We start from the raw sequence: 14,832 nt of genomic DNA, 5'->3' as shown, positions 1-14,832 counted from the left end.
AAATAGATCAAACAATCTGTTTGCAGAGTTGAATGTCAAGACAAAATATTCAGAGATGATGGAAGGATTCTATCAATGTTTCATTGTTTTTCCTAATGTTTAATGTTATTTTTAATTGAAAAAACCCATCCCTACTTTTATGATTTTATTAATTTTAGAAGAGTGAAAGGACGAAAATGCCCTAGAAGCAAGATAGTTGGCTTTTGTTGACCGTCATTTCGTGACGTGTACAAGTTTCTATTTTACCTTATTCTCAAAGTACTCGACGGTACAAACACGTAGGTGCACGCAAACCGAAATCAGAACTACGGTGGATGTTTTACGGAACTACAAAGTTGAAAAATACTTTTGCATATAATTACTATTTTACATTTTATATATTTGTCATAATTATTATATTATTTTATATTATTATTTTAGTAATTTTATGAGATATTTTATTTCTTTAGTAATATTTCTGGTCGTGGGTCTCGCACCTCAACTCTCCACTCCACTTATCCCGTGTCTCCCTCTTTTTTTGGAACTCTGTCTCTCATCTCTCTCTCTCTTTTCTGCCATCCCATTCTGTTTCTCTCTCTATCATTTCACTCCCCCTCTCTTTCAAACTCACCTTATCTCTATCATCTCTGTAAATACAGAGCTGCATAACACACACCGGGAGGTTTTTTCCCCAGTTTTTTGGTAACTGACCAGCCATTTTTGGAGCACTTTTCCGACCGGCTCCAACCGTGTTTTGACCTCAAGATGGTATGATCTTGTTCCCCTCATTACGAGCTTCAAATATATAGGTAGAAGACTAAAAATGGTTAGGTAGCGAACTAGAAATTTTCCTTCAAAGTTGGGATGAAATACCTTAAATTCTGGAAAACTTAAACCATGACCATTTGGCCACTTTCAAGCCATTTTTCCGGCCAACACCAACCTTAAGGCGGCGCATGCAGCGGTGCTATAAGGAACCCGAGGTCCCTCCTTAGGTTCCTGGAAGTGCCGAACCCGAATCCACCCTTCGTTTTCCGAAATTCGACCGTTTTAAAATAGTTTCTTTAATAGTTGTACTTTGTACAAAAAATGCGGTATACGTTAATACGTTAAATAGTTATGTTAAATGGTTTTGTTTCTAGGCAAAACGCATTGCAATGACTTTCGACGTTGCAAGGTAGGTTCCACTCGACGACATGATTTGTGAGTGGGTTTTTTTTTTTTTTTTTTTTGAGAGACTGGAAATATGCATAACTAGGGAAAAAGCAAACAATACAAGGAAAGTCCACTGGGGGGACAAGCAAAGCAAAACAGAAGAAGGGCAATGTGAGGGACAACAGCCAAGAGACGCTGCCACAAAGGCCAAGCGTCGTCCTAACACACCACAACACACAACACTTATGAAGGGCAAGGAAGGCCATCCTTGTTAAGAATGTGAATCAATGAAGATGGGGGTTGTCTGACCCAATTTTTATTGCAGATCTCCATGTTCTTCCTCGATGCCAAAAGGTCCGCTGTCTAGTTGGCTCGTCTTGGAACCCACAGCGACAACCCTGAAGAGAGGTCCCCACTCTTAAGATATTTTGAAATATAGGAAACACTTCCCAGCTACCATTAGAGATATCCCTATTCAAAGAAAAGACTACCTTTAAAGAATTCAATTCCGCAACAACCCAACAAATAGCAAGGTTGCCTGCCAACTCGCACCCCTTAAGCATCGCCATCGCCTCTGCGAACACCACTGATAGAGCCAAAAATAACGAGCTTCTAAGCCGCCACAAATTGGCCCTGATGATCACGCAACACCCAACCAAACAAGCCCTACCATCCACCGGGGACCAGTTAACATCCACGTTGATTTTGATGTAGGGGTCGGCAGGGGGACACCAACGAGGAACAGGTCTGGTAGAAGCAGTGATAGATGTAGCAATTTGGGAGCGTGAAGCCTTTGCCTCCTAAAATGAAGCAACAGAGAAAGAAATAACATGCACCACCTAGGAAGGGACAACAGCCATAACATTAAAGACATAATTACACCTAACCTTCCAGATGTACCAGCAAGAAAAAGCAATAACTGACAGGATCCTCGATCTATCATGTTGGTGGAGGCCCACATTAATCATACCACGGATCCAGTTGAGAAAGGAAGAAGCTCCACCACCAATAATCTGAAGGCTGAGCTGACCACCAAACCAAATTGGTGCCACCCAAGGACAAAAAAAAAAAATCATATGTATAACTGATTCCTCCTGATTCTTACAGATTGGGCACACGGGTGAGGAGATCGACCATCTCAAGAATAAATCCCTCATGATGGACAACACCTCATTTATATATATATATATATATATATATATATATATATATATATATTGGTTAGTTTCCATATATACAATTATTAATAAATTCTCTACGTGATTGCCATGATTAAACTTATATTTATAAGAAATGCCTTATTGTTGGGAAATGATGAAATAATCCTACGGGATGTACAAGTAAGCTCACTATAAGGGGATGCCTTAATTATATTTATGGTCATGAATAGTATCATATTGACTAGAATTGTCAAATCACTGTGGCATGTTTGTATTTATGTAGTCTGCTCATCATTGCTGCACCTTGGTGTTAGTGCTCACCCAGGGCCAGGGCCAGTCTTTCACGTGTATGTTCACATCCACACCATATGCTCACCTTGGATCCAAGTATGCCAGTCCTGTCGTACAGGTTGCATTAGGCAACTCCAACTCGTAGGTGACCACGAATAGCGTCAGTCTTCATGTGATTATAGGACTAGAACGTATGTTATGATTACACCTAGTCATGTCGTACAAGTCGTATTAGGTGACTCCGACTCTTGTGCTAGCATAGATTGATGAGCATCAGTTCAATCGTACAAGTTGCATTAGGCGATTTCGACTTGTGTGCTAGAATAGATTGATGAGCATCTGATTTTATTATACTACTGTTGAGATTTCAAATAATGGTTGTCACGCTTTTATTTACGAGATATTGTGCTATAATGAATTCTTGAGATTTTGCAGGCTACGGTAAGTATTTTTATACTCTACATAGTAAGTATATTTTAGAAACTATACTTGTTTTACGACGAGGGGTTACGATGTTTTCAAAAAGGTTTTTATAAAACTTTATTTTTAGGCCCTCTCACCCTTGTTTTTCGCTTCTCCAGGTCTTAGTAGCGAAGCTTTCTTATCGACGAGAACTCTTGGAAAATCTCAGTATAAGTGGATATCTCTGAGGGTATAATTCTCAATCCACTCTACTGTACTTTACTTATGCTCTGACGTCACGTGTGAAATGGGTTCATTCCCGCTCACCAGCGCACTCTTATATTTAGGCACATTCAGGTTTAAATTTATTCACATTTTCCACATCACTACACTTTATGGCTTTGTCACCTTCCAGGTGTCGGCCAACACAACTCGATTCGGAGTCTTAGTGGACATTCCAGGTCGGGGTGTGTCATTAATTGATTTTCTTTTTCTTATTATTTATAAAAGTTTTTAACTTATTGAGTAATTAAGTATAAGGGTAAATTTGTCTTTTTATAGACAAATTTTCGACCAAATGGGTATTTGTGAAAGTGTATTAAAATATGAAGGGATGTTGGTGTAATGTTTCAAATCTGAAAGAATTTTGTGAAAATTCAAAAAACCTCAAGGAGGTATTAATATCTACTAATTAATAAAACACTCACTGTCAACCAAAATCCTATGAAATTACAGTTTAACCCTTTAATTAAAACAAAACATAAATAAGAAATATGGGGCAGAAATATAATTTTACACAACCAAATTTTGTTGTTTTTTTCAAAGCCTCACCTACATGTAATCCTAACATATCTCTAATTAAAAAAAAAAAAAAAAAAAAAAAAAAAAAAAAAAAAAAAAAAAACTAGTGTACTTAACACTAAGAGGGTTTTCGTCAGATTAAAACTTTTTTCCAAATTTAGATACATGGTTTTATATGAATTGACTAACAATCTGCAGAGACTTCAGCAGATAGTTAGTAGGCCAAAACACCTAGCATTTCCTTATTTTGAAGAGCAACAGTCTGTCTCCTAACAAGCTAACAAAGTAAACAATAAGGAATTTGTATATAAAGAGTGCCATTTTCTTGTAGCCATTGAGGGGTTTGAAGTGAGTTTCGATCGAGAAAAAGGAGGGGGAAAAGAGACCAGAGAGAAAGCGATAAAGATGGTGGGCGGCTTCAATGGCTTCGATGGAGTCTCTGAAGCAAAGTTGCCCGGCAAGCTTCAATCGGACATTGATGTCATCGGTTGGTAAACCTAGCCAAGTAGTGCCCCTTATGATCTCTGTATATTTTTTTCTCAACAAATTTATCCACAAAAACGTAAATTTTCTGGGATATACACTAAAGTGAAAGGGTTACAGACCTTTATTTAAAAATAAATAAATAATAAAAAAAATTAAACAAAAAAAACTCGAAAGACACTAATAAAAAGGCAATAAATGGACGGCTTATTGTCTTTTTGTAACTATTTTCCTAAATTTTTAATTTAAGAATATATGTATATATGCATTGTGTATCCAATGATTAATTATATCAAGTTGTCCGGAAAATTTCATGACTAACATCGTGGACGGTGAGGGGCCAAGTAATTCTGGCATTTTAATCCGAACTGTTTTCGATTTGTCGATGTAGGTGATGATGAAGTGAATGACAGCCCCATTGAGGAAGTTTGGCTAACTGTTCCAATAAACGACGACCCTTCACAGCCAACCTTGACATTTCGGACATGGGTTCTTGGGATTTTATCGTGCGTGATTCTTTCTTTTGTCAACAAATTCTTTGGGTTCCGAACGAATCAGCTGTCCGTTTCTTCAGTCTCCGCACAGATTGTTGTCCTTCCTCTAGGAAAGTTGATGGCTGCGACCCTTCCAACCAGAAAATTCCGAGTCCCCTTCACAAAATGGTCGTTTACAATGAATCCAGGGCCTTTCAACCTGAAAGAACATGTGTTGATCACCATATTTGCTAACTCGGGAGCAGGCGGTGTTTATGCAGTACACATCATCACAATTGTCAAGGCCTTCTACCACAGGAAGCAGCATCCTGCAGCAGCCTTCTTGTTAGCACAGACTACTCAGGCAAGTTTGGATACCAAAGGCTGATTTACGACTAGGGTTTCTTTTGTCTGTTTTCTTGTTCAGCAAGTCATTCTTTTGTTGTGAAATTTGAAAGCTTTCAGATGCTTGGGTATGGATGGGCAGGCTTATTCAGAAAATACCTTGTTGACTCCCCTTACATGTGGTGGCCTGCAAATCTGGTTCAAGTTTCTCTCTTCAGGTATTTTATTACTAAATCCTCTATAATGAGAAAACTTCTCTGCAACGGAATGTCATTGTGTAGATATTTCAGTCAATCATGCACTGCTATGTGGAAAAGTTATGACCTACATCTGTGCGTGATTGGATTGAAAAAAATTATCACTTAAATAGAATGACATTTCTTTGGTTTTCTATCTTGACTGAAGAAAATTATAATTTTGAATGGCAGGGCATTACATGAGAAGGAAAAAGACCAAAGGGAGGCCTTACTAGGCTGCAGTTCTTCCTCATGGTTTTCGTATGCAGCTTTGCTTACTACATTTTTCCCGGATTTCTCTTCCCCTCCATCTCTGCTTTCTCCATTGTTTGCTTGATATGGAAGAGCTCCATCACTGCTCAACAGATTGGTTCTGGCATGAATGGTCTTGGCATTGGCTCTTTTGGCTTCGATTGGTCCACCATTGCTGGCTTCTTGGGCAGCCCTTTAGCCACACCAGGGTTTGCCATTATCAACTTGTTAGTTGGTTTTGTCTTGATCCTCTACATTCTTACCCCCATTTCTTATTGGTCCAATGCGTATGATGCTAAGAAGTTTCCAATCTTCACCTCTCATACTTTCGACTCAACAGGCCAGACCTATGATCTTTCCCGGGTTCTGAATCAAACAACTTTCGACATCGATCGTGAAGCGTATAACAATTACAGTAAACTCTATCTCAGTACCTTCTTTGCCTTCAGTTATGGCTTGAGCTTTGCCACTCTTACAGCTACTATTTCACATGTTGCCCTCTTCCATGGAAAGTAAGTTCTTATTTCTTTTCAGCATCATTTTTAACTTTGGGAAGTGATTTTCGAACTCTTGTTCTTCATGTGCAATTTCGACTTGTTTTCTAGCCTTTGGATTTAATAAACCAAAGCAGACTTATCGAGGACAAAAACAATGAGAGGAGTGCCAAAGGAGAAAACAGGAGCGTGAAAATCAGTGCCCTCAATTCATACTCTTGTTCAAAGCTAATTAATAACTTGTTCATACATGATCAGATCAATTTGGCGTATGTGGAAGAAGACAACTAGTGTCGTGAAAGATCAAGTTGGCGACGTCCACACCCGGCTGATGAAAAAGAACTATGATTCCGTCCCTCAATGGTGGTTTCAACTCATCCTTGTTTTAATGGTTGGCCTTTCCATCTTTGCTTGTGAAGGTTTTGGAAAACAGCTCCAACTTCCATGGTGGGGAGTTTTAATGGCTTGTGGCATTGCCCTATTTTTCACCTTGCCCATCGGCATTATTCAAGCCACAACAAACCAGGTATGATCAGCGTGTTGCGAATTTCATCCAAAGAGACTCATAAAAAGTTTCGATTTACCATTTAATTGTATTTGTGCAGCAACCGGGGCTGAATGTGATCACGGAGCTCGTTATCGGGTATATTTACCCGGGGAAGCCTGTTGCTAATGTGACATGTAAGACATATGGATACATCAGCATGGTACAAGCACTCACTTTTCTTGGTGACTTCAAATTAGGTCACTACATGAAGATCCCGCCTAAGTCAATGTTTATTGCACAGGTAACTATAAATCTATCAATATTAGCAGCAATATCCTTGTTTTAATTGTTCGTATTTGTGATATAATTATTCTTACAGTTCTTCTCTGGACTAGATGCCCATTCTTAATTAAAGGACCTACTGATAATGTGTTGATAACACATTATCGAAACAAAATCCATCCTAAACTAAGGACGTACACCTTGCATAGAGAAATTCTAGTTAATTACACTCATATGATGAAAGTATTCCCTTCTATGATAAAAGCGCACTAAACTTTGGTTTATATATGGCTTATTATTTGTTCAGTGTCCCTCACTTTTACTTCCGATTAAATACCTTTGTTTTATTGTGCATATATTTTTTTATTTATTATAATCACACTTATATGATCTGGGATGTTTTTCTTATATATATGTTCAGCTAGTGGGAACTGTTGTGGCTTCAAGTGTATACTTTGGCACAGCATGGTGGCTTCTCGAATCCATCGAGCATATCTGCGATACATCAAGTTTGCCAGAGGGAAGTCCGTGGACATGCCCGGGAGATGATGTGTTCTACCATGCTTCGATCATATGGGGGGTCATAGGCCCACTCCGAATGTTTACCAGCTATGGAGTCTACAAGGAGATGAACTGGTTCTTCCTCATCGGCCTCCTTGCACCCGTTCCAGTTTGGTTCCTCTCAAAGAAATTCCCCAACCACATGTGGATCAGGCTCATCAACATGCCCATAATCCTCGGTGCAACGAGCTCCATGCCGCCGGCTAAGGCCGTGCACTACATAACATGGTTTACAGTTGGTATTTTCTTCAGCTTCTATGTGCACAGAAGGCACAAGGGCTGGTGGGCTAGACATAACTATATTCTCTCTGCTTCTTTGGATGCTGGCCTTGCGTTCATGGGAGTTCTCATGTATTTCTCCCTTCAATCTCAGGGGATCAATGGGCCTCAATGGTGGGGTCTTGGAGGCAGTGACCAATGCCCGTTGGCCGAGTGTCCAACGGCGCCCGGGGTTGTTGCCAAAGGCTGCCCACTTTAATGAGATATGCTTTCAAGGAATCCCATCATTTGTGTTCTTAATTTCATTGTGGATGCCATAGCCCAGTTTCTTTTCTATCGTTGATGATGATAATCACGTTTCATCACGTACAGTTTGATTTGGTTTTAAACTACTTTAATTTCAGTTTAAGCTTAATCAAGGTTAATGAATCTGATTTCTCTGATTAGTTATGTCTTATCCTCTTAAGGCATTTATAATCATGCTCTCTATTTTAAGTTAAATTTTAGCTAAAAAGACTATAAAGTTATTTTAGGAACTCCAGAAAGTTACTTTAGGAGCTTCCTGAAAAAAATTATACCCCAATCACACTCTAGTTTAGAGAGTTAGTTTAGAGAGTTAGTAGAAAATGTGTCGGTGCTTTGTTGTGGACATTGAATGTATTAGTCACAACAGGCATGAATAGTTTCCCCACAAAGCAACTAAAACGATGTAATACCTAAGATCCAATGAAGTCAAATTTTGCTTGCTATATATGGATATGCATGCTATAAGAAACATCCATTTGTAGACAGCAATATGTCATCAATATCATAGTTTCAAGTAATCAATCTACTACATGGAGGAAAAACACATAAAAGGGAAGTAGAAAAGTAGAAGACATAATACTTGGGCATTTGGCAGGAATAGTAAGTTTCTGAAAAAATTGATAAATCATCTTACAAATTCAATCGTTAAACTTTATACTGTAACCCAATACAAAGATAAAGTTATACAGTTTGTTTACAAATCAAAACGAAATGCTGCTATAATCTGCAACCGCTATGAATCATAAGATGGTAAATGAGAGAGAGAGAGAGAGAGAGAGAGAGAGAGAGAGAGAGAGAGAGAGAGAGAGAATTTGAGAAGCAGCTGCTAACTTTACCAAAAAAATTGAAAATGGTGGAATTTTTCATATGAAGATAAGGCGCCTAATATGAAATCAGGGCACGAAAATTATAATTAAAAATTTTGTGTAAGGTAAAAAAACTAAACATTGATTAATTAAGACAAATGACTAAAACGTCAACTTTTCAAATTACACATCCTCAGTGAAAAAAACAGAGACCTTAAAAGGCTCTCTTCAGCCAAACTGGAAACATCCTAAAGGAAATAGAAACATTAAAAAAAAGATTCATTGACGGAATAAAAACTGCTGAGGAAAATGATCATTACCCAAAATTCCATTCTGAACAAATATATGGACCAATCTGAGGATGAATATAGGGCCTTGCCTTGTAAACCCTCTTTGTGAACCGAACCGAATCGTTCCTCCCCTCAAAATTAGACTACAATCCCAAAATTGTAAGAACAATATATGTTTTATACTAGAACAGAGAAAGGGATAATATGCACGAAATTCAGAGAAATGTAAGAAATTAAGTGAAAGAAAAGCAATCAATACATTGCCAGGAGAAGGTCCGCGAAGATTCCGAAAGACACAGGTGTCAATGACATCCAAGCCACCATCTTCGGCCTTCTGTATAAGACGTTCCCACATATGCATTTCACATTTGGTCAGAAAAATAATTTAGAATTTATAAAAAGTGGAACTTTAAATTTAGATGGGGAAAAATGGTACCTCAAGAGCAAACAAATCAAACACACTGCATTAGCAATTTGATTTACAAGGCAGAATGACATATAATCCATAGATAATTAAATCATTATACCGCATGCTATTTTCTACTGGTTCTTGGTTATTAAGATCAAAGAGAACATTTTGATCAACTTTGATCTCGTTGATGAAGCCCGTCAAACTTCTAGAGAGCCTAATCGGCGCTCTTGCCGACTTCGGTGCTATCGCCGTCTCGACCCTCGACATGCTTCCGGCCGTACTCGATGACCTTGGTGACAATGTGGCTGGTCACGTTGGGGAGAGGGATCGCATTAGCGGCGCAGTCGTCCTCCAACTTCTACTTGATGGTCTCTGACTCCATAGCAATCGCCTCATCGACCTCCAACGCCTCACGGCTGGCGAGACTGAGAATGGCCATAGAGACTCGGTGAGGGATTTGAGGGAAATTACAGAGTGAGAAAAGGGAGGGATGAGGGGATTTGATGGATGGTTACGGAGAGAGTCGGGAGAGAAAAAGAGGAAAAGAAAAGGGAAAAGGATCCTCCATGGGATCTTAGAGATCCCGTGATCGTGATCGTTTATAGTACATCGTGCGGTCAGTTTTCGTTAGATACTATTTATATTTAATTTTAAATTTTTTGATTTCTGACCGCACGATGTACGATGAACGATCACGATCACGAGATCCATATGATCCCTGATAAGCTCATATTTATATATATTTTATATCAAATTCACTTGTCTTTTCTTAGTTAGTTCCTTATATTTTTAAGCTATTTACTTTGTTTTTGTGTTTTGTAGGATTTGTCAAGTAAAGAAAAGAAAAATAACACAAGTGAGATTTTAAGTAACAAATTCGTCAAAACTGTCTGTGCAGGTCAGCTAACTTTGGAAGCAATTTACAGACAGCTCAGAATGAATTAGAGAATGATCCTTATATGCTTGGAAATCTACAGATGTCTATTTTCTGGAACATTTCACGGATTTTTAATATCATTTTTCTAGAAGAAGTTATGGCCGTTTTAACACTGAAAGGTTCCCAAGAGGCTGAGCAGTTTGTAACTGACAAGAAAGCATTGAAAGCAATAAATCCAATAATTCTAGCAGCCAAAACTGATGCAATCAAGAACAAACCAGCTGACAGGAAATGGAATTAAAGATGAGGATTAAGAGGGAGTAATTGGCATAAAGGCTACCCAAGGAGTTACAATTGTTTTACATTTCCTCTCACTTATTGTCGTTACTAAATGGCTATTAGTGGGTGAGTTAAGGAGAATAAAATGATGCAGCAAGAATTGGTTTAAAAGTAGTGTTGGGGAAGGAAAGAAACAAGGGAGCCTTAGTCGATTTCTTTCGGTTCTATTTTCTCAAACTCATGTCTATTTTTTGTTTTAACTTAGGGATTGTGTAACTAAATTGTTAGTAGTTAGGGGCTGTTTGAAACCCCGAATATGATTGCAAGTTTGTTATGACATTTCGTTTGAATTACTTTTATGAGTGGATGAAAATTGGTTCACTACTTGTCTCATTGATGAATTCTTTATGTGTTTTCTACGGATGCATACTTAGTAAGCATATCTAGGATTCTAATGCTATGAATATGTGTGTGCATGCCCTTGTCAAATGAGGACCTACATATGTCCTAGAGTAGTATTTGTTAATTGCGATTAACATGTGAACCAATTTCTAGGATAAGTAAGACAGCGCCAGTACTTACGATGCCTTGTGATGACTCAAACTCTTTTCGTTCTTAATGATTTCTACTTGTTAAATCTATGAACACGTCATTCTAGATTGCATGCTAGGGACTAAGTTAAGTTGAAAACGCCATTCTCTTAACATACTACATAAGAAAGAGTAATAGGTTGAGTTCTAACATTGAGCCAACTTAAGCATCTTCATCCGGAAATAGAAGGAATTTGAATGAAACATAACATGTTTGCATGATTATTTGGTGGTGGATGACAATTCCCCTAACTCGTTTTTCTTAATTTGCGAACTACTTAAAATTTGTTTTTGTCCTGTTTTTGTTCGATTTAATTTAAATAGCAAATCAACTCCAAAAATCCCAAACATTTGTATGAGTGTAGCTCTGTGTGTCCAGTATCCGCATATAAAATTTTGTAGACTTTAGATAAGTGTAAGTTGGTCTAATAATTATTTTTCAGTGGCTGGTCAGTAGGGAAAGCAGCCCAATTTTTGTGACATTTTAAGTAGTTAGATAAAATAATCTTCTGCGGGAAAGACCCTTATTTTCATATGCTACAATTGACAAATATTATTGTTAATAAGGAAAATTAATAGGACATTTGTGTGCTACTTTGTTCTGTGCTTTTAATCCTATCAATTCCCAGGAAAAGGACCGGATCCTTTTCCAAAGAAAAGGGGATGGAAACGGACGGAACAGAGCAATTCACGATGATTGATGCGTGGGCGCCCTTTCAATGTGGAAAAGTGGTGGCAATTTCATAAATAAATTGTAACTTCCAATTTGAATGTCAATGAAGAGGCAGTGGCAATTTTGTAATTAACTCAAAATTCATCCCAAAACACTATTCATTGGAACTGTGCAATTGAAAACCTTACTTTTGTTGAAAATACTGGTGGTTAATGAATGTCAACAGTGATATTGAAAAATTGGTAGATTTTTCAATGCCCACCCAAAGTGATATTGACTTGGGAAATGAAGAAGGATTGTATTGTCAAAATATGTGTGCTGTAAATTTCAATGTATAATTAATACGTTTGTTTGAATTGCTCCATAAATAGAGCGCTCCGTATGCTTTCAAGCTACATAGAGAACAAGAAAAGATCACTAACATCAGTATATATTCCTCATTCTTTTATTTGTCATCCCCTAGTGTTATAGTTACAGTGTGATATTTTACACCTGCTACGCTCCTGTCACTAGTAAAGGTTATCTCTCTAACTTTTACCTATTTATAACACGTTATCAGCATGACTCTCTAACCATTTCTCATTTCTCTTCGCCAAAAGAAAGAAAACAAATGTTTCCTCTAAGGATTTTACTGTTCTTCTTCTTATTATGCCTTAACTGCTGGACATACCTTTGCGAAGAACTGTTTGCACCATGCCTGCTTCTAGTTCTCAACCTAACATTTATATATATCTTTGATTTCTTGTTTGGTGTAGCTCTTGATTACTAACCCAGTGTTTATTTATGTTGATTTTACTGCAATCCAAGATGGTGCGGTACAATCGCCAATCTTGAACTGTAAATTTAATCTTACTGTAATCTAAGATGGTGCAGTATCATCACCTATCCTGGATTGCAGATCTAATTTTACTGCAAATTTTAGGTAAAGCAGTATAATCGTCCACCCTACCTTGCATATTTAATTTACCTGCTGTCTAATTTCATTGCAATTTTAGGTGGTGCAGTATAATTGCCCACCTTACTCTACGTATTTAAATTTTCCTGCTACTTGAGTAGTGCGGAATAATCACCTATCCTATGTTATGTTATTTCAATGAGTATGTTGCGGTACAATTACCCTCCTCATTCATCATGTAAATCTCGAGCTAGAAGTTTTGAGTGTTTATCAATTTGGCCTGAAGATCAAAATGAAAAAAAAAAATTGTAAGAACTAGAAGTTCTAACACTACATACCTCTAGAATGCATATTATTGCAAGTTCTTACACATCTCAGTTTTTCTTCAGAAAAGAAAATGGTGAACTTGGCAAAATTTGATTTTGTTGTCCTAGACATTATTGGGAAGAACTACCTTACCTGGGTAGTGGATACCAAGATCCATTTGGAGGCATGGAGTCTTGGAGAAACAATCAAAGAGAAGAACGGTGCATCTTCTCAAGATCGGGTAAAGGCCATGATTTTTATCCGTCGCCACCTTGATGAAGGACTAAAGAGCAAGTACCTAATGGTTGAAGATTCGTTAGCTCTCTGGAAGGCATTGAGAAACAGATACAATCATCAAAAAATGGTGATTCTTCCAAGAGCTCGTTATGAGTGGACTCACCTAAGGATCCAGGATTTCAAGTCAGTGGCTAAGTACAATTTTGCGACGTTCAGAATTAGCTCCCAGATGAAACTCTGTGGGGAAACCATCACTGAGGAAGATATGCTGGAAAAGACATTCAACACCTTTCATGCCTCAAACGTGCTCCTACAACAATAGTATAGAGAGCGAAATTTCACTGAATACAACCAGCTGATATCTGTGCTCCTGGTAGCTGAACAAAATAATGAGCTCTTGATGAAAAATCATCAGTCCTGACCTACTAGATCTGCACCATTCCTAAAAGTGAATGCTGCTTCCCTCGAAGTGAACGCCACATCCTCTGGTGGCAATAATCATAAATGAGGATGTGGCCACAAGTGAGGACGGTGGAACCAGAAAGGTAAGAATCATGGTGTCTAGTTTCACAACCAGGTTCCAATACATAATTTGGGCCCAAACTTCAAAAATGTAAATCGCCACAAAGGCAAAGTTCATATGAATAATGCTCCCAGAAACTCTGAATGAGTCTGCCATAGGTATGGTGGCAATGGGCATTGGCTACGTACTTGTCGTACCCCAAAACATCTGATGGATCTATATCAAGCCTTCATCAAGGAGAAGGGTGTTGAGACCAATTTTCTCGACCAAACTAAACCAATGGATATACATGATCTAGTATGTGACTTATTAGGTCAGTTGAACATAACCCACTTAGATGTCTTAGACTTTATTGTGGAAAAGGGAATGAAATGTACCGGTCTGACTGAATAGTTTATGTTTGATGTACTGAACTTGTAGTTTAAAACTAGCATTTCAAATTCAATAAAAGTGGCATTTAAATTTTCTGTTATAAATTGCTTTTAACCATGATCCCTTTACTCATAAAGTATAGATAATCATTATGGTCATTCTCAAAACAAGAGTAATGGCAGAGATATTTGTCTTGCAGACAACGTAACCACACATACAATACTTCGAGATCGAAAGTATTTCTCAAGATTGATGCTTACAAAAGTAAGGGTAACAACAATATCAGTTCAATCAGATGTAATTGAAGGCTTAGGGAAAGTCCAGATTATGTTACCAAATGGAACAATATTGTCAATACAGAATGCATTGTATGCTACTTGATCTACTCAAAATTTGTTGAGTTTCAAAGACATACATTTAAATGGATACCACATTGAAATGAAAAGTGCAAAAAATGTGTAGTATCTATGCATTACCTCCAATGATACCTAGAAGCGTATATTAGAGAAGTTGCATGGTTTGACGAGTGGATTATATTATATGTTTGTACCATACTTGACCAATCCCGAAACTACTAAGCACCGGTCAACAGCATACCGTCAAGGACCCACATGACTTTTCCTCCAACCTGGAGGCCAATCACAAC

General features: G+C 37.8%; 2 protein-coding genes and 1 pseudogene across 2 annotated transcripts; all 3 read left to right on the top strand.

The window, feature by feature from the left end:
• Positions 1 to 4,193: 4,193 nt before the first annotated feature.
• Positions 4,194 to 5,132, top strand: LOC137743224 (oligopeptide transporter 5-like). The gene is made up of 2 exons (XM_068483104.1): positions 4,194 to 4,275; positions 4,663 to 5,132. The coding sequence occupies exons 1-2, from the start codon at positions 4,194 to 4,196 to the stop codon at positions 5,130 to 5,132; spliced, it is 552 nt and encodes a 183-aa protein (XP_068339205.1).
• Positions 5,133 to 5,266: 134 nt separating this feature from the next.
• Positions 5,267 to 8,045, top strand: LOC137743822 (oligopeptide transporter 1-like; annotated as a pseudogene).
• Positions 8,046 to 13,145: 5,100 nt separating this feature from the next.
• On the top strand, positions 13,146 to 13,613 carry LOC137743223 (uncharacterized). The gene has a single exon (XM_068483103.1). The coding sequence runs from the start codon at positions 13,146 to 13,148 to the stop codon at positions 13,611 to 13,613; it is 468 nt and encodes a 155-aa protein (XP_068339204.1).
• The last annotated feature ends 1,219 nt before the right edge of the window (positions 13,614 to 14,832 follow it).

The sequence above is a fragment of the Pyrus communis genome, chromosome 8, assembly GCF_963583255.1.
Source record: "Pyrus communis chromosome 8, drPyrComm1.1, whole genome shotgun sequence".
NCBI lineage: Eukaryota > Viridiplantae > Streptophyta > Magnoliopsida > Rosales > Rosaceae > Pyrus > Pyrus communis.
This window is presented reverse-complemented; position numbering and strand designations above follow the sequence as displayed.